Source organism: Fukomys damarensis, unplaced genomic scaffold (genome assembly GCF_012274545.1).
Source record: "Fukomys damarensis isolate Sample0158 unplaced genomic scaffold, DMR_v1.0_HiC HiC_scaffold_9, whole genome shotgun sequence".
Classification (NCBI taxonomy): Eukaryota; Metazoa; Chordata; class Mammalia; order Rodentia; family Bathyergidae; genus Fukomys; species Fukomys damarensis.
In genome coordinates, this window is record NW_022900921.1 from 28,643,087 (window position 1) to 28,663,114 (window position 20,028).

General features: G+C 38.3%; 2 protein-coding genes across 2 annotated transcripts in view; both read left to right on the forward strand.

Moving 5' to 3' along the window:
• Camlg (calcium modulating ligand) overlaps window positions 1-6,169 on the forward strand; it is a 9,128-nt gene extending 2,959 nt beyond the window's left edge. Inside the window, exons 3-4 of the mRNA XM_010622026.2 lie at window positions 1,096-1,161; window positions 5,568-6,169. Coding sequence (XP_010620328.1) covers window positions 1,096-1,161; window positions 5,568-5,759 — 258 coding nt within the window. The 3' untranslated portion in view covers window positions 5,760-6,169. The remainder of the gene's footprint in view (window positions 1-1,095; window positions 1,162-5,567) is intronic.
• Window positions 6,170-10,337: 4,168 nt separating this feature from the next.
• Window positions 10,338-20,028, forward strand: part of Ddx46 (DEAD-box helicase 46) — a 52,450-nt gene continuing 42,759 nt past the window's right edge. The window contains exons 1-3 of the mRNA XM_010622023.3: window positions 10,338-10,520; window positions 14,857-15,045; window positions 16,288-16,431. Coding sequence (XP_010620325.1) covers window positions 10,504-10,520; window positions 14,857-15,045; window positions 16,288-16,431 — 350 coding nt within the window. The 5' untranslated portion in view covers window positions 10,338-10,503. The remainder of the gene's footprint in view (window positions 10,521-14,856; window positions 15,046-16,287; window positions 16,432-20,028) is intronic.

A 20,028-nucleotide genomic window follows, 5' to 3' on the forward strand; every position in this document is an offset into this window, starting at 1 on the left:
ATATATATATATATATGGATATATAAAACACTAATTTTCATAAAGCAAACTACAATTCATGTGGTCTTGAATATGAAATTTTTTATGGCTCAAAAGATCTTTCAGTGTTTTATATGTTGTGGTATAATAACTTGATGTCTGTTATTTTACGGTATGTGGAAGAATACAGAAAAATATTCAGCATCTTGCTCTTTGAGATATTCCTATTCAGTAGACATTTTAAAAGACTACCTACTGTGTATCAGGTGCATAAATTTTCTAGATAATTAAGATTTATATCATTAAGCAAAATAGTTTTATAAAACCTATTTTCAAGCAAGTGTTTTATGCAAATGTTTTCTCAAATAGAATCTGTTCAATAGATTTGTTGCCCCCATGATAAATTAATATCATAGTAAAGATCAATAATGCTTTTAAGATTTAGTGAGCTGCATAACCACTTTTTTCTAATGAAATAACTATGCTTCATGTTTTTTAAAGCTATATCTCAGTGCTTGTTTTGGCAGCACATATACGAAAGCTATATTTCACTTTTGTGCCTCATTTTTTGCAAGTTTTTTTGTGGCTTGGATTTACTGGTTTTCTTCACTATCAGATTTTCAAAGGTTTATTTCTCCCTGTTTGTACTATACTACTTTGGTCCTTTCATAATATTAACTTTAGAAATAAGTATATGAATTACATGTTACTTTTCCATTTTGTTTGAGCAGCTAGATCATCAAGCCATTTTATATGTGCTAAGAATAGCTGGCTTGTCTTTGGAGGGCCCAAGATGTAAGTCTGAGGGATGAGTAGCATCTGTTTTGAGTGCTGGGACTTTATGTGTGCTTCAGATTGCCGATTATTTCCCTCTAGGTGGGAGAGATACTACTACATGGTGCACTATATTATATACCTGTCACTATCTGATACTCTGACCTTAAAGATCAGTTTTTGTGAGAGAAGACTTTTTAGAGAAATTGAAAACACTTTAAAGAATTATATAACTTGAAAAAAATATTTTTTGCTTGGAATTTTATAGCTTTTGTTTGGTTGATTTGTTGTGATTTGAATGATTATGTTGAAAGTATTTAACTTTATCTTGTATCTTCACAGTCCATATTTGCTCCATTTCTTACTTTACAACTTGCGTACATGGGACTATGCAAATATTTCCCCAAGGTAAATTAAAATATTTTCTAATTTACGATGATGTATTTAGACCGATTCATGACTAGCTAACTTTAAGAACTTTTAAAAAAAATTAGTTCTACTTATGGTCTGCATCAGTGCTAACCAAAGTGTGCTTCATCTGCTATTGCTAATCTTCAAATTATTTGTTTGTATTTGTGATGCATTAAGTTCAAAAGGTAAGTAGTCACTTTCATTGCAGTTTGACATTGCCATAACATTTTTATTTTATTTTACAAAAATGTTGGTCCATGGTGGTTTGCGAGAAAATCTGGTCCTTCACTGTAGGGTTTGAATAGTCTTGAATTCATCTAAGAAGTGTGTTCAGTTTGCTTAGTAAACTTAGTAATTCATTTTCCTTATAATAAAGGAAATTAATTCTTTAAATTAATTTATCTTACTGTGTTCCTTACTGGATACATAATAGCAGTGCAATTTTTCTTTTTTTTTTTTTTTGGTACTGGGGATTGAACTCAGAGCCTTGTGCTTGCAAGGCAGGCAGCAGAACCACTGAGCTAAATCCCCATCCCCACTTTATCTTTAGTGTTGAGGACAAAAAATACTTAGCCAGAATTACAGAACAGAATGATGGTGAGAATCAGTGTTTATCTGGTCTTCTTGATATACAGTCTTATTGGTTTTATCTTGCCTGACATCAAAGATAACCTTAATTATGTGATCAAGTTTTATGTGAGTTTTTGCTGAAAAATGGCTACTTAGCCTTTTGATTGTTTTTGGTGGTTCTGGGGACCCCATGTATGCAAGGCAAATACTTTACCACTGACCTATACCCCTCTCCTTAGTTATTCTAATGGACTGACATCTGTGTGTGGTTTTAATGTATTTGAAACGTTTATATTTTTGAAGTGTCAAATTGGTTGAATATAGAAAGTAACAGTGAATAAAGCTGGATGTGGTGGCACATACCTGTAATCCCAGCACTCTGGGAGATTGAGGCAGGAGGATTGCAAATTCAAATGCAGTCTAGGCAATTTAGCAGTTTAGGAAACCCTGCTTTAAGAAAACAAAGCTGGGCGTGGTGGTCCATGCCTATAACCCCAGCACTTGGGAGGCTGAGGCAGGAGGATCACTTGTGAGTTCAAGACCAGCCTGGGCTACATAGTGAGTTCCAGGTCAGTCTCAACTACATAGTGAGACCCTGTCTCAAAAAAACCAAAACCAAAACAAAACAAAACAAAAAAACAAAACAAAACAAAAAAAGAACTGGTGGTGTAGCTCAGTGTGAATGAAGGCCCTAAGTTCAATTCCCTAGTACTACAAACAAACCAAATGGTAAAGAGGTGTCCTTTTAAGTAAAGTGTTTGTTTAGAAATTCACTGTTGGCAGGGGTGGGGGGGGGACGGGACCTCACTGTTGGGCTGGGGATATAACTCAGTGGTAGAGCACTTGCATAACAGATGCAAGACCTTGGGTTCGGTTCCCTGCACCACCACCACCAGCAAAAAAAAAAGGAAAAAAATTCACTTTTGAAACATATTATAGTTTTGTGATGGCAAAAGTTTGAAAACAGACTAAATATAGTAAGTGAAGAAGCTCTCCATATACTGCTGATAATGATAAGCTCTCCAGGAAATATTAAAAGAAAAAAACCCAAAATGCAGAAATAGGCTTTGTAATGTATTCCTTTTTTGCATGTGAAGGGAAAATAATACCTATTCAATTTTGCTTATATGCATAAAGAAGTTCTGGAATAATATATATATATGAAACTTTAACAATGATTATTGTGATAGGTAGGGATATATATGGGTTGCACTAGGTGCAGGGGGAAAAGAAAAGGGAGACTGTACTTCCAGCAAAATATTTTGTTATAAGCCAGGCGTGGTGGTACATTCCTGTAATCTCCGTGCTCTGTAGGTTGATGTAGGAGGATTGCTGAGAGTGTGAGCTTAGCTTGGGCTACACAGTGAGTGCAAGGTCAGGCCTGAACTACATATTGAGACACTGTCTCAAACCAAACCAAAACAACACAAACTTCATTTAAACAGAAAAGAATTGTATGATCAACACCCATTTATACGTACAATCAAACCTTGGTAGTCAACTGCTTTGAACTTACTGAATTTGGTACTCACATTTTTTTTTTTTTCCAGTACTGGGAATCAAACCCTGGACCTTGCACTTGCAAGGCAGGCACGGTGCCATTGTGCTAAATCCCTGGCCCTGTTACTTACATTTTAATGTGAAAATTTTGTCCCGTATTGGTCCTTACAGTTTATTGGTACTTGAAGCAGAAGCTAGAACTTGTCAGTGTCAGTTGCCTCTTGATTCACTACCCTTTCCAGCCAAAACAGTTTTTTGTTGTTGTTGTTGCAGTGGTTTTTGGTACTTAACAATTAACAATGAGTACTGAGGTATCACTGTACTACCTAGATTTTTCCATTAACATTTCATTGATTTTTACCACATGTATACTGATTTTCTATCCATTTTCAATCCATCTTTGTTGATGCATTTTGAAGTATTTTGTAGATGTGTGTATCGCTCTACTTTACCCTCACATAGGATTGGCTACAAATCAACGTTTGTTTATGGTTCTTTATATTTATGGTTAAGTTTTTGTGATGGAACCACTTGAGTCTTAAGTATACCATTTGAAAATTATGACAACTTGTGAAACTTAAATCCCTTTCAAAATTTAGAACTTGGTGTCACCCTGGGAAGTTTAGTTGTATCCCTTTTCAGGCATTCCCAGCCCTTTCCCCACAAAGTTCTAATTTTTTTCTCTATTGCAGACTACTTTTACCTCTTTTAGTAATTCATAAAAGTGGGATCATTTGTTCTTCTTTATACTTTTTTTTGTATAAGCCTTTTATTGTGTGTAATATTTTTAATTAAAAAATGGTATTAAGTATATTCATACTTGATTCCTTTGATGAGTAATATTCTCTTGTATGCTTATATTTGTTTATCTAATCTATTGATATCTTGCTTGTTTTCAGTTTTGGATTATTATGACTAAGACTGCTTAGCACTTCTATAGTTAAGGAAAACGAAAACCTTAACTATAACTTCTTATTTTTGTTCATTCATTCATTTTTGTGATGAGTCTAGGTGTCTGTTGTCTAAACTGCTCTTTTTTTCTTTTTAATGGTACTTGGAAATTTAACTCAGGACCTTCACACTGACCTACATCCTTAGTCCTTTTTATTTTGAGACAGGGCCTTGCTAAATTGCAAACTTGGTCAGGTTGGGTTCAAATTTGTGATCCTCCTGCCTCATCCTGCCAGAATGCTGGAAATTAAAGGTGTGTACCATCATGCCTGGCATCCAAGCTGTAATTTTTTTTTTTTAAACAGGATCTCACTATGTAGCTCAGGCTGACCTTGAATTTGTGGTGATCCTCCTTCCTCAGGCTCCCAAGTACTGGGATTATAGACGTATGCCACCATACCTGGTTCTTTCTCTTTTTCTTTTTTCTTTTTGAGACAGGAGTGTACTTTGTAGTTCAGGCTTGTCTTAAGCTCACTAGCCCAAGCTGAACTCGAACTTGTAGCAATCCTCCTACCTCAGCCTCCAGAGTGCTGGAATGCTCTTAGTGGATTCAAGCCATCCTACTTCAGCCTGTCAAATAGCTGGCACTACATGCACATACCACACCTGGCATAGCTCTTTTATATTAAGTTATTGATCCATGTGAGTGAATTGTTTTATTACAAATCAATAAATTAAAAACAGCTGCCAGGGATTTACTTCTGTGGTGCTGCTGCCTGCCTTGCAAGCTCAAGGTCCTGAGTTTGATCTCTGGTACAAAAAAAAAAAAAAAAAAGCTTTGAATTTCTTAAAATAAGAGTAGAAAATTATATATTAGGGAATGAATATTCTCCCTACCCCCAAAAGTATTCTGAACTATTCAGTGGTATCCTATTTCCTTTATAAGCAATAGGAATTTTTTGGCATAGCGATTAGGACCTTACAGGATGTTCCTAGTTCTGACTCTGGCTGGAGTTTTCCTTTCAGTTGAGCCAGTCTAAATCCTGCTTTACCTTGAAGTCCTGTTTTCCTTGTGCTTTATTTACATAAAACATTGGAGCAGTTACTGTCTCCTTTAAGCCCCTATGCCACACGTTGTATATGTCATTTATTTAGCACCGTTTATGTCCTGACTAGTAATGTTTGTGTTTTTTGTCTTTTGCTATCATGTACATCTAAAATTTTTATCTAAGATGACACATTTTGAAAACTTGGTAGCAAGAAGTTTGTGTGTTATTGTCTAGCAGTTTACTGAGTTACCTATTATGTGTTCAATGAATGTTGACATTATGGTTGACTGTTTTGAAATCATTTAGGCAAAAATAACAGTATTGATCATATTTTACAGAGCTTATGTAGTTTGCTGAAAGCTGTACCATTAATTTGAGTCTCTTTCTACACAGGGTGAAAAGAAGATAAAGACAACAGTGCTAACTGCTGCTCTTCTACTGTCCGGAATTCCTGCTGAAGTGATCAATCGATCAATGGATACTTACAGTAAAATGGGAGAAGTCTTCACGGATCTTTGTGTCTACTTTTTCACTTTTATCTTTTGTCATGAACTCCTTGATTATTGGGGCTCTGAAGTGCCATGAAGCATGCGGACTCAGCAGGGGGAGCTTAAAAAAACCAACTTCTTCTGTATTGCATTGTCTCTAAAGGAGGCCAGTTGGTTCACATCTTTGTGTATTTCTTTTACTTTATAGAGGTTGTAAAACCACTTTTCTAGGAATAGAATGACAGGTTCCCTAGTTTAAAGGGTTGAGTTTGTATTAGTACTGCTCTGAAGAACAGAGTACCAATGTCATTAATGACTTTCGTTGTTTCATTAGACTCCCTACTCTATATCTTTCCTCTAACTTCTCAGATTTGTAATTACTCTCTTGGAGGCTGAGCTAGTGATTTTAAAAGACCAGATAAATATGGTCTTAACTATCCCTATGGATGGCTTCTTGTATTTGTGTCATTCTGTCCTGAGAAATGAAGCCATCTTAATAAAATGAAAGAAACTAGATTGTCTGATGTTATATCTGCACGTTTTAAACTGTCTTTTTTCCTTTGAGTTACTGTCTTAATTTTTATGTCAGCACAATATGTAAATGGGAGAAGTGATTAAGAAACATACATGTGGGCCAGGGGTGTAGCTTAGCAAGTGCAAGGTGGTAGGTTCAGTCCCTAGCACTATAGTGCATTTGAAATTAGAAGCTATTTAAAACCTATTTGCTTTATACCACATCACAGTCAGGATTGGAAAGTTTTTATTTTGAGTTTTCAGTTATCAGAGGTTCAGAAGTATGTTGTTTGCTTGTTTGCAGTGCTGCAGAATCAAACCCAGGGCTTCATGCATTCTAGTGATTCTACTGCTGACCTATGCCTCTGGGCCTAGAAGTATGTTTTTAGAGTAAACTAGAAGAGAATGGTTAAAAAATGGGATCTGAATAATTAAGGCATGTAACCCAACTCCATAAATATCCTTTTTTACCTAATTTAGTAACAGTGTCACATTTGGTATATGTGCTGCCGATGTGAGCGCAACAGTGTCGCATTTGGAAGTTTTGTTTTCTTAAAAATGTATGAAACTTAAGGTATACCACTTAGCCTTTTTTGTGTGTGTTCTATTTGGTTCTATTTTGTGTATTCTATTTGGTTAGTTTGTGTGATGTTGAAAATACAGTAAGTGCCTGACTTATAAATGAGTTCTGTTCCAAGAGGACATTTGTAAATTCGGTTCCTTTGTAAGTCCAGTGAAGTCTTATACACCTTTGACACAAATACACAGTGTATATCGCTTTGTGCTTCCTAGCAGTCCCTTTTGCATCATCATTGCTTTTCCTCTTGCTTCTGTACATCCTGGGCTCTGAGCACTGCACTACTGTATCCTATTGCACTGTACAGTAAGCACACAACAGCACAACTGTGAATATGTTAGGCAGACGTGAGCTACTTCTGTGCTTTGTTTGCATTTATGAAATGTTGTAATGTGAGGTCTATTCATGTCTGAAAGTTTGAAACTTAAATGTTTATAAGTCAAGGACTTCTGTACTTTTTAATTATGAGTAAGTCTTGATTTTTGTCATTTTCTGTTGAAATAGAATAATGGAAAATATAATATTTAAGTCTATTCCTTTGATTTTGAGATTAAGATCACAAGACTGTACAGTTTCTGATTTCATAATGAATATACTATCTTGAGAGAACTAATGGCCAGGAATGGTGGTGCACGCCTGTAATTCTAACATTTGGAAGGCTAAGGCGGGAGGATTGCTACGTGTTGGAACTCAGCCTGGGCTACACAGTGAGTTCAAGGCCAGCCTAAACTGTATAGAGAGACCTGTCTCAAAAAACAAAACAAAAAACCTATTAAGATCTTTGACGGTTTGGTGGCCTGCCTTGCAAGCGCAAGGACCTGAGTGCAATCCCTGGTACCAAAAAAAAAAAAAAAAAAGATCTTTGAGAGTTGTCACTTGCCCCCTTTATCCCGAGGAGGACACTAGTGAAGTTGTTTAATTGCACATTTTTTTGGCGGGGGCTACTGGGGATCGAACTCAGGCCCTTGCTGCTTGCAAGCCAGGCGCCGGAACCGCTGAGCTAAATCCCCACCCCATAACTGCACATTTTTACTACTTATGTTCCTTTAAAAAAGCCCCTGTTTAACCAGTCGACACGTGCAACTGTAGTAATTGCACATCATTACCAAACTTACATGTTAGAAGACCTATATCTATGTCTATTTATGCCGTGTTTTTCTCTTCAACTTATTGGCATCCCCCAATAATTTCCTTAGATGTGTTAAATTATATGAAATAGAAAAAGAAGTTTTTTAGTGTTCAAAATATTTAAAATATTATTTAGAAATGTCAGGGTTTTGAGAGGTATATGAATTAAATGTAGATTGACAAGATGCTTGTTTACAGGTGACTTCTGCAACCATGTCGCCCAGTAGTCAGTCAGTTGTGTAAATGGATATGTGTGCATCACCATTGCTATTAAAAATAGCAAGAGGGGGCTGGGGTTGTAACTCAGTGGTGCTGTGCCAGCCTGGGAAGCACAAGGTTCTGAGTTCTGTTTCTGGTGCTGAAAAAAATAAAAACAGCAAAAATGTTAAAAAAAAATACTCAGAACTGAGCTAGAATCAAAATCTGCTGCTTTGGAAGGTAGGGCAGTTTGCTGATAGTAATGTATTAGAGACAGTGTAGACTGTAATCCCTTCTATGACCTATACTAACACAAAAGCAGCTTCTTAGGATGCTGAAGTGCTGTGAAATCACCACATGTATGTCGTGGACATGAGGTATTTGTGCCAGTTGGAATTGCCTTGTTGACTGAGTTCTCTCAAAGGAGAGTGGGAAAGTATGAAATGAGCTCTGGCCTCGGTGTCAGATGCTGATTCTCTGTTTCCAGCCTAAATTCCAACAAGATTTATGGTCTAGGACTAACAGAGTTTCCTGAGACTCAGCTTTCTTACTTAAAATCAAGATGTGTATGTGATTTAAAAATCTGTTCCATCTGTAACATTAATTCTGTGACAGGCAATATTCAAATTGCTAATTCAAAAGTTAGTTAATTCATTCACTTTGCATGACCTCATCCAATTCCATGTCTGTGAATACCAGTGGGTGTATTATGCATTCTACTAAATTCTAGTAAATCATTTATCTCCCACTATTTCTCCCTTGGACCCAAAACTGCTTCCCATGCATTTCTTCACACATTCGCCACAGTCTGCAATAGCTCTGTTCAAAACCTGGGACCTGTCTTTCTCCTGCTGCCTTGCAGCCACATCCAATTCATCAATTCATGTTCAGAATCTGACCACTTCTTCCTGTCTCTCTTAGTGGGCCCTCTCCCCTCTTTTTGAGATGTTTTTTAAAACATCAACTTGAGGGGACACCTCAAGAGCATCAAATAAAAGGGAATCAAAAGCTTAAAGGGTTGTAAAAATAAAACAACTTTATTTTGTTTGTTTGTTTTTTGAGATAAGGTCTTGCTATGTAGTGCAGGCTAGCCTTGAACTTGGGGCACTTCTTCTGCCTCAGCCTCCTGAGTACTGGTATCACAGGCGTGTGCCACCACACCTGCCTCAAGATCAACTATTTGGATAAAACTTTATATACAATAAAATGCACCAATTTAAAGTATATAGATAAATGACTTTTTAAAAATGTATACATCCATGTACTACCACAATCAAGATAGAGAACTTTTCTATCATTTTTAAGTGTTAAAAAAAAGTAAATAGTACAGAAGCATGTAATATGAAAATGAGAGCTTCTACCCGACTTCATTACAGCTTTCTACAAGAACATTTTAGTGGGTATTCCAGGAAACCATTCCTTCTCAATCTTGACCTCAGGATTACCTTGGGTTAAAAATTTTGAAAAAAATTTTTTTTGGTACCAGGGATCCAACTCGGATCCTTGCACTTGTGAGGCAGGCAGCGGAACCACTGAGCTAAATCTCCGGCCCTAAAAATCCTCAAATGTTTAAGAAGTTCTCTAGACCGGTGGAAGCCAGATACTCCATGCCCCACAAAGTTTCCTAGTCCAGGCAATGTAGAGAACTATTATAATTTTTTTGCTAATGTATTTTTAATTCTTTCTCTTCACTGGATTAACTCCTCAGACTTCAAATCTTGCTTGCAAGCCCAAAACCCACTTAACCCTCAGGGAGCTCTTCCCTCCACAGTGTAGCGTCTCCTTATTTTATTACTACAGCAATTTTTGTTTCCAGTCTTGTTATTTTGTTTGTTGGTACCGGGGATCGAACTTGGGACCTTGCACTTGTGAGGCAGGCGGTGGCACCACTGTGCTAAATTCCCGGCCCTCCAGTCTTGTTTATTAAACACACAACTGTAAGCCCCTCAGGAAATCTAGCACATTCCTGGCATATGACAACACATAAGTGAAAGTTTTATTGAATCAAGTGCGTGTATGGAGAAGGTTGTAGCATTAAAAACGTAAGATTGAAATGGGCATGAGTGCATGCTCTGGCTCACCACGAAGCTGCGCAGGATGTATAGGTGTCCTTGCAGCAAAGACCCTTCTAGGGATGGGAAGCCCGCGAGGGCGTCTCAATCGGGCGTGCCCAGCGCTGCACACCCTCCCGCCAAGAGGGGCCGCTGTGGGGAGACAGCAGCTTCCGGCGGGCTGTTTCCTTTCTTCTGCCGCTGATGCCAGCACGTCCTGTTTTCGTTGGTCGTGGTGGAATGGCGGCTCCTGCTGTAGCTGCTGCAGCTTCTTAGTACTGGTCCTCGTCCTGAGCCCTAGTGCAGTACGGCTTCTTTCTTTGACCTGTTTGCCTGGGCGTCCCCGAGGGTGAAGCTTTGGTACAGCCGGCAGCATGGGCCGGGAGTCGCGGTGAGTCAGTGCGCCGAGCGGGCGAGCGGCTTCTGAAGGTCGGGAGAAGTGGCGGGAGTTGAGGTAGCGGCGGAGCCAGGCCTGGGGCGGCCCCACGTGAGACCAGCTGTACTTAGCATCCGGTGGAGGGGCTCGGGACCTTGGCCGAGGCAATGACTATTCACGGGTCGGCGACCATTGTAGTTCTTTTCTGCACCAGCGCCAGCCGGGTCCGAGCCCCTGGAGCAGTAACAGCTCTCCAGGACGTCTGGTGTTGGGCACCACATCCCGCGACTGCCACAGAGCTTAGGCCCTGGTCACCTCAGGAAGTGATGACCCCAGTTGAGTTTCTCTTCCATTTCGCTTTTGTGTTCTCAGCGCTTGTCCCTTCGTATTTTAATTCTTTGCGCGGTCTTTTCTGAGTCAGTTGAAAGAAGCATGTGGGTAGACATTTTTACCGCGTCTCCAGCCCTGTACACTACTGGCTTTTACTGGGCTACGGTATTTGTCACATGGACGTTTACTTCACAAGTAGATTTAATGTTTTTTCGTTACCTGTTTTCTATCTTTATGAGATTGCAGTGGGAGACCTTGTTAGAACTATGAGATCTCTTCCAGACTTTAAATTGCTGTTAAATGGTTTAAGATTTTCAGATTTTTTTTTTTTTTACCTTAAAAGTGACTGGTATGTGTTTAGCAGCGACTGAAATTTGCTTTATGCCTAGTTACAGTGAGGGTTCTGTTTTGTTTTTTATGCTAACTATATTGAGGAATAACCACTGGGGAAATACAGTGTAAACGTAGAGTTTGGTGACAATTAGATATGTAAATTGTGTGACCATTGTCTGGATAAGAATAATTACTTAACTGTAAAAATCTGAAAGTTTTTCAACTTTCCTTGAAGGTATTGCTATTTCTCTGGCCACCCAGACCAAAAATCTGGAAGTGATAATTTATTTGATTCATTCTTCTGTTTTATTGCCCTTTGAGTTGAGGCCCTCGTTGCTCAGACTCCTACACCTGCTTCAAGTTGATTCTCTCTGGATTGATTGATTACCTTCCTTGGATCTTGCTATCCTAATCATTAATTCCTTCATACTGTAGCCAGAGTGACACTTCTGAAGTAAAGATAAAATTCAGATTTTTCTTGCTTTCTTTTTTTGGTGGGGATACAGGGGCTCTCTGTAATTCAGGCTGGCCTTGAACTCACTATGTAGCCCAGGCTGAACTCAAACTTGCAGCAGTCCTTCTGCCTCAGTCTCCCAATTGCTGAGATTACAGGTGTGCTCCAAATGGCCAAAATTCAGACTCTTAAAGCAGCTTTCTGCCTATACCTTTTTGCCGTGTTTGCCCTGTGCTTTTAGGTTTTTTCAGCGAGTAATGAAAGGCTTGGAGATGGGAAAGAGCAGGGTGTGAAGAGAAATAACTAGAGAGCCCAGTTTGCCTGTGTATGTGGTTTTCAAGAAGTACTGAAGAGGAGTAGGAGGTTGGTCTTATAATAACCCAGAAAGTGAATGGATTGTCAGTTTGATTTGAAGATAAGAATTTGTTTGTGAGCCTTTAAAGATTATAAGAAATTGGACCAGGGATTTATCTTAGTGATTCCACCACCTGCCTCTCAAGTGCAAGGTCCCAAGTTTGATCCCAGGTACTGTTAAAAAAAAAAAAAAAAAAAAAAAAAAAAAAAAAGGAAAGTGTGTGATAAGATTCCACTTTAGGAAAATGTCCCTAGTAGCAGTAATGAAAATTTAAGGGAAATGGGAATAGAAGCAGGAATACCAGGAGTCTTAAAAAATGTCCTAAGTAGATAGATCTGATATAGAATAGTGATAGGGGGAATTCTGAGATGATATGTGAAAGGAATTACAGAAGTAAAAGTGATGATGCTTGGGGTTTTACTTATTGTGTCGAATGATAAAAAGAAGATATGGGAAATAAATGATGTTTTGAGCCTAGTGGGATGATAAATGCTTTGGGGAGAGAGAGGTGATAAGTTTGGGTTCCTGCACATTTAAGTTGAGAAACTCGAAGAATAATCAGTTGTGCTCATTCTCTGGTGGTCTTACCCAGGTTTATCACTTTAAATAGCTTTAGTACACTGATAGCTTCCTGGTATATATTGCCAGACTAAACCTCTTCCTTGAAGTCCAGACTTACATTTCACTTACCAACTGTACACCTTCATTTGGATACTTAATATTCTGATTTTCCACCTTCCTCCTAAATCTACTCCTCCCCTGGCCCTTTTCTTTCTTCTTCTTTTTTTTTTTTTTTTTTTTTTTTTTTTTTTTTTTTTTGCTGGGGATTGGCACCCAGGGCCTCACATGTTCTAAGCACATATTCTACCACTGAAGTATACTCCCAGCCCAGCTTGTTTTTGTTTTTGATTTTTGAGACTGGGTCTTGCTATGTAGTTCAGGCTGGCTTTGAACTCACTCTGTAGTCCAGGCTGGCCTAGAACTTGAGGTGATCCTCCTGCCTCTGCCTTCCAAGGGCTAGGATTACAGGCATGTATGTAATCATGCTCCACACACCTTCATGTTTCTACTTGGTCTGGTTACATATCTTGGAGACATCCAGGACTTCTGTCTTACCATCATACTTGACATTTTAATTCTTTGGTGAATCTAATCTGTGCTAGCTAGCTCTTTCCACCCCCAGCCCCTACTGCGATAATTTGATACTTCTCAACATCTCTCTCTGTACCTGCTATTCTGACCTAGGCCACCACTGTTACCTAGCTGATTGCTGTACAATTCTATTTTCTCCCCTCCTCCTCTTGCCTCTCTCTTTAGTTTGTTTCACTTAGCAGCCAGAATAATATTTTTAAACATTGGTGAGGTTGTCTTCCTCTCCTTAAAATCTTTAACCTCTCCTGCTTACTTGCTTTCCTTTATTTCTTGTTTTCTCTTGTCCTCCCTTTCTCTCTTTTCTCTCTTTCTGTATTTCTTTTTGAGATGATGTTTGCAGTAGACATCCCTTCCAAGTACTAGGAGGCTATATATAAGTGGCCATGCTTTTTGGTGATTTGGATATATTGTTTCATCTTAGGAGTCTGACCAAAGCTTTACATGACTCAAATGGGCTTGTCAGATAGCAGAGCTTGGCTAGTATTGCTCCTTTGCTAATATGTGCTACACTCAGACTTAAGCCCTAGTCCGTGAAGCAGCAGGGCTCAGCTGAGTTTACTCCCATCCAGGGTCAACCTGGCTCCAACCAAAATCCTTCCCCTTAGTTATGGCATCTCACTGACCTCTTGGGTTGCTGGTTAATTGCACCTGGTCCTGGTACCCTTTGTTCTCTCCAAACAAGGTAAGCAGTGTCTCCTCACAGCCCTGCTTGGTGCCATCATGCCAGGTGTTTGTCCCTGTATCACTAGATGACTTCAAAGCATACCCTACTCACTTTTCTTCCCACTCTTGTAATCGATAATTACTGGATGTGCTTGGGGCTTTTGTCTTTTTTGCCCAGAGCAGTATAGATCAGCCCTAAGACCCAGCTTTCTAAGTCTTGTTTCTTTCTTTACTCTTACTAGTTCTGTGTTATATAGCCTCATAGGAGACCAGGATCCACTGCAAGGGTCTTTCGTAACATCCCATTCTTGGTCCCTATAGATATTTTGCTGTCTCAAACTCTTGGGCTACAATAACCCTCCTGTCTCAGCCTCCTGGGTTGCTGGGACTTCAGGTGTGTACTACCGCTCTGCCTGGCCTAGTACTTTTTCATCTTACTTAGAATGAAAGACATAGACCTTATAGTGGCCTAAAAGGCTTTCCATGTTTGCCTGCTTTGTTTCTTTGACCGTAGCTCTGGGTACTCCAGTTGCTTCAACCCTGGCTTCAGCTGGTTTCTTTGCACTTCCTTGAATGCACCAGTTTGTGCACTTGTGCCTTTTCCCTTCCGTATATTTGCATGGTTCCTGCCTTTATTTCTTTCAGGACTCTGTAACAAATGTCACTTTGTTAGTGAGGCCTTCTGTGTCACCTAATATACAATAAGGAAATCTCTTACTGTCCTTTTTTCTTTATTCTCATCTGCTTATAGCACTATTTGATATATTGTATGTTTGTTTCTTTGCTTGTCTGTTATCTCTTCCTTCACAAGAATATAAGCAGGCTGGGACTGGAAACAGGTGTTTGATCTTATTGTTCACTATCCTTTTCTTTCAAGGCAGTTCTTCCCCCTCTACATGTGCTATAACACATTCTTTTACTCCTAATTTTTATAAAAGTTTGTGAAAAGTTCTTTCTGTATTTAATTCTTCTGTAAGATTGTGCGTGTGTGTGTGTGTGTGTGTGTGTGTGTGTAGATAAGTAATAAAAGCTGTATTTACTAAACTTTGACAATATTATTCTAGCCACTATCGGAAACGATCAGCATCAAGGGGACGCTCTGGAAGTCGATCTAGAAGTCGCTCACCCTCAGACAAAAGAAGTAAACGTGGAGATGACAGACGGTCTAGAAGTAGAGATAGAGATAGAAGGAGAGAAAGGTCTCGAAGCAGGGATAAAAGAAGGTCTCGGTCAAGGGACAGGAAGCGTCTGAGGTAAGACATTAATCTCCAGAGGGCCAAGGATAAATTGGGCCTTTTTAGCTAAGCTGAACTCCTCCAAAAAGTATGTTTTGAACTGGAATTTAGTGGCTCATTTATGGAGTCTCTGCTATATCCCTATGGTTTGATTAAACCCGGGAGGATTTGCCTGCAAAGACTCTCAAAACAGTATTTTTAGTTGGGAAGCTTTAGGTTCTGTTGTCTGCAACCCAAAGAAAACCCTTGGAACCCATTGAGGGATGTAAAAAATGAAGTAAAAAGTAAGTAATATGTTCTGTTGATGGAAGCCCTGATTCAGCCCCAAGAGAGCTGACCACTATACAGAGCAGCCCCTGAAGGAGATGATAGGAGCCAGGGCAGACCCTTCTCCAGCCCTGATTGCTCTATAAACATTTTTATTATGTGTTTTTTTTTTGTTGTTGTTGTTGTTGTTGTTGTTTTTGCAGTACTGGAGAGTCAACCCAGGGCCTTTGCACTGAGCTGCAATGAGCTCTGGCCTTTTAGCATTTGCTTGATTATGTATTCATTGGTACTAGTCAAGCAGCATGATCTTTCTAGAGGTGAGAAAACAGTCTTTAAATGAAAATAATATTCCTTACACCAAAATATTTTTTCTAATAGTGTTTCTCTTTAAAATAGGAAAGAAATCTGAACAGATAACAGAGATATGAGTGGGTGCTGTGAACAAATCATAGAATGAATTTGACCTTTTCAGACATTAGAAGGACAAAATGTAATAGAATTTTACCCATGACAGTGAAAATAGAAGTAAATAATTCAGTCTTATATTTTGTGGTCCCAAGGACAATTTCGCAGTTCAGTTAAGTACTTGTTAAGTGAAGTTCATTGTTTAGAATTTGGTTTTTGACTTTTTGATGATCAAGAAACATTTTGAGATTAGCTGGTGAAGTGTATATATTTTACAGATGAGGAAACTGAGACAAGAAAGTTAAAAGATCTGACCTTTGTCATCAGAGTCACTGGTTACTAGCAGCACCAGGATTTCAATTATTACCACCTGATCTTCAGATCAGTGATCATTCACAGTTCCATTCTGCCTGTCATTCTTAGGTTTAAGCTTTTTTCCCCCTTATTCCTGTGGATTGGACGCATGCTAGGTCAGCAGAATATCACTGAGCTACAAAGAAGAAGCTTCTTTCAAAATGAAAAAGAATCATGATCTGAAATAGTAGCTGTCTTTGGCCTTAGGGTAAATGAGAAGTGTCCCCCTTTCAGGCGTTCCAGAAGTAGAGAAAGAGATAGAAGTCGAGAGCGAAGAAGATCTCGAAGCCGAGACAGGAGGCGCTCAAGGAGTAGAAGCAGGGGCCGAAGATCCCGATCCTCCAGTCCTGGCAATAAAAGCAAGAAAGCTGAGAACAGGTAACATTATCACTGAACGGTATCTGTCTTACAGGTCAGGAATGGGCTCCTTTCCGTGTGCCTTCCTTTTCTCTTTATATTATCCTTATAAATAATTACTAAATTTGGCTCCCGTGTACTGTTGGCAGATTGGCAGAATTTTAATTTGGTAGGATGTGGGGAGCATGATTCAGTCCAAATACGAGATTAGTGGTGGCTAACCTATGGCTCATGTGCCACAGAAAGTTGTATCATTGAGAGCTCTAAAAGGTTCACCATAACTATACTAAATTCGATCAGTTTTAACACTCAGTGCATTGTACAGTTATTTAACATATGTACTAATAATGAGAAATATATTTTGTAGACATCTTTGTGTGAATTACTTGTTTCTTTAAATTATTTTCTTAGTATTTTTGACATTTGTTGACAAGTAACTAAGCACATGGTATGCATTGCTAAACCATTATTGAGGATGGGTGAGCTTCGCTTGTATAAGTTAACTGTATGCTTCAGATGTTAGTAACATTAATTTTGAGATTTAATTTGTCTGTTAGTCATAATGTATTGCTTCAGTGGAATCAGAACAGATGGTATATATACATTTATATACTTATATTCTTTATTGACATTTTTTTCTGTTTATTTTGCCTTATAATTTTTATTTTTACATCATCAGTGTCACTATACCATTCGGGATTTTTTAAAATTAAAATGTAAATTCAGAAAAGTAAATGAAATACCAGCATGCAACTTATTAAATAATAGCAAAACAAACATTGTATATACTCACCACCAAAGCCTAGGAAAAAAAGCCACTTATGTCAGAAGGCCTCCATTTTCCTTCTTTAATTCAATTTTCTACCATCATAGATAAAACTACTATTGACCTTTTTGCTACATAATAGCTTCTTTGCATTTCTTTATGGTATTACCACCTGTGTATGCATCTGGAGAAAATAGTTTCGGTGGAGTCCTGTATTCTTTTTGTCTTTGTTTAGCATTGTTTGAGACTCCTCAGTGTTGCTTCTAGCAATAGTTCATTTTCATTCCTGAGTACTAATATTCTGGAATCTGAGTATACCACAACTTACTGGTTCTTCTGAGATGGATGTTTGGTTTGTTTAAACTTTGGGCCATTGTGAGCATTCTTGTGTACATACTGTAGTATACAAATGCATGAGTTTCTGTAGAGTGTATATTTAGAATTGAAGTTGCCTGATGGAGCTTTGTTTTAGTAGGTAAACCCAAATTGCTTTCCAAAAAGTCTGTACTAATTATACTTATAACACCAGTATGTGAGAATTCTGTTGCTCCATACCTTTTCAATATTTGAACTTGTCAGTCTTTTAAATTTTTGCCAATTGGTTTGATGCATGATATCATCATTGGAGTTTTAATTTATATTTCCCTGATTGCTGTTATGGTGGTTAAAGATTTCATATTTTAATTGGCCATTCAGATTCCTTTTCTGAGGTACATTTTCATATTTTGTTCATAAATGATTTTTATTGGTGATTTGTTGAAGTGTTTTGTTATCACTATAATGGTCCATACAGGTTGAGTATCTCTGGTATATGTGGGTCTGCAGCCATTTTAGATTTTGGATTTCAGATTATGGTTGTTCAGCTTGTGCTTTTGGCGAACAGAGATTTTATGAATTGAGACTAACGTACCTATTAATAAAAACCTGCCAAGGGCAGTATGAGAAAAGAAAATTATAGGAAACACTCAATCTGAACATAAAAATTAGCATACCTGGGCCGGGGATTTAGCTCAGCGGTTCGGTGGCCTGCCTTGCAAGCGCAAGGACCCGAGTTCAATCCCTGGTACCAAAAAAAAAAAAAAAATTAGCATACCTTGAGGGCTGGGGATTTAGCTTAGTGGTTCTGCCACCTGCTTCACAAGTGCAAGGTCCTGAGTTCAATCCCCAGTACCAAAAAAAAAAATTAGCATACCTAGTGCAACAACATAGACTAAATGTACATCATGAACAAATTGGGTTTATTTCAAGAATGAAAAGTTGTTTTAACATTAGAAAATCAGCATAATACTGTTGGCTAATAAGTTTAACCGAAAAAGTTATGATTATTTAAAAAGATTTATGAAGAAAAATTTTTTTTTTTTTTTTTGCTTTTTTGAGACAGGGGTCTCACTATGTAGTTGAGACTGACCTGGAACTCACTATGTAGCCCAGGCTGGTCTCAAACTCACAGTGATCCTCCTGCCTCAGCCTCCCAAGTGCTGGGTGTGCGCTACCACGCCCAGCTCAGGAAAAATATTTTATCACATATACTGTACTCATGTTTTAAAGGTCCTTAGCAGACAAAGGATGTATTACAAACTGATCATAAGATTAGAAATACAAAGGAACATATATATTCTTGAAGGACAGGGTTGGAGAACTCCCTCTACCAAGTCTATTAAGACTTGGCATAAAGTTACAGAAATTAAAACAGTATTGTATTAGTATAGGGATCCATATGTAGATGAGTGGAATTATATAGAAAGCCCATAAACACATCCACCCATATGGTCATTTAATAAATGACAGAAGTAACATTTTAGCTGAGGAAAGGTTTATTTGTTTTTTAAATAAATGGTGCTATACTGCACATATGTACTAATAAAAATAAAAGTTGAAAATAAAAAGTACTAAGGATATTTTTCAGTCTATAGCAAAATATACCCAATTATTTCACTGTGTGCACAAAAAGCAGGTCAAGGCAGATTAAAGACTAAATTAGATAGTAAAACTAAACTTTTAGAAATTTATACTGGAAATCTAACATCCTAACACTTAAGCACTGAAGAAGGCTGAGACAGCAGGAAAGTTTATACTGGAGAATATCTGTTCCACCTCTAGGTATTTTCATTGACTCTGGAAGGATTTCTAAGATACTGAGAAAAAAGGGAGAGGGTTGGTTGATTAATTACATTAAAATTAAGATTTTATTCATTGTAAGGAAACAAGTAAAGTCAAAATGCAAGCCCAATGTAATTTTAAGTATCACTGCATATATAGATTATCTTGCAGAATATGAAGATTTGGTATGTTTCTCCATTTATTATTTACTTTCCTATTTAAGTTTTATAATGTTTTGTTTTGTTTTGTGGTCCTGGGTCTTGAACTTAGGACCTTGCACTTGTGAGGCAGGCAGTGAGTGGCACACTGAGCTACCCCAGTCCTTGTTTTTTTATTTTCTCCTCCCACCCCCACCCCATAACAGGGATCGAACTTAGGACCTTGCATTTGCAAGGCAGGCACAGTGCCACTGAGCTAAATCCCTAGCCCGTGTTTTGTTTTGTTTTGTTTTTTTGTTTTTGAGACAGGGTCTCACTGTGTGATTTAGGGTGGCCTTGAACTCACTGTGTAGCCCAAGCTGCCTTCATACTCGGAGTGTATGCCTGCCTCAGCCTCCCGAGGGCTGAGATTACAGGTGTGCATCATCCTGCTTGGCTTTTTTCATTGTATTTGCAAGGTGTTTATTAGTAAAAAATGAAAATGGAGCTTGGGATTTAGCTCAGTGGTTCTGCTTCCTGCCTCCCAAGCGCAAGGTCCTGAGTTTGATCCCCAGTACCAAAAAAAAAAAAAGAAAGAAAATGAATGCAGGGCTG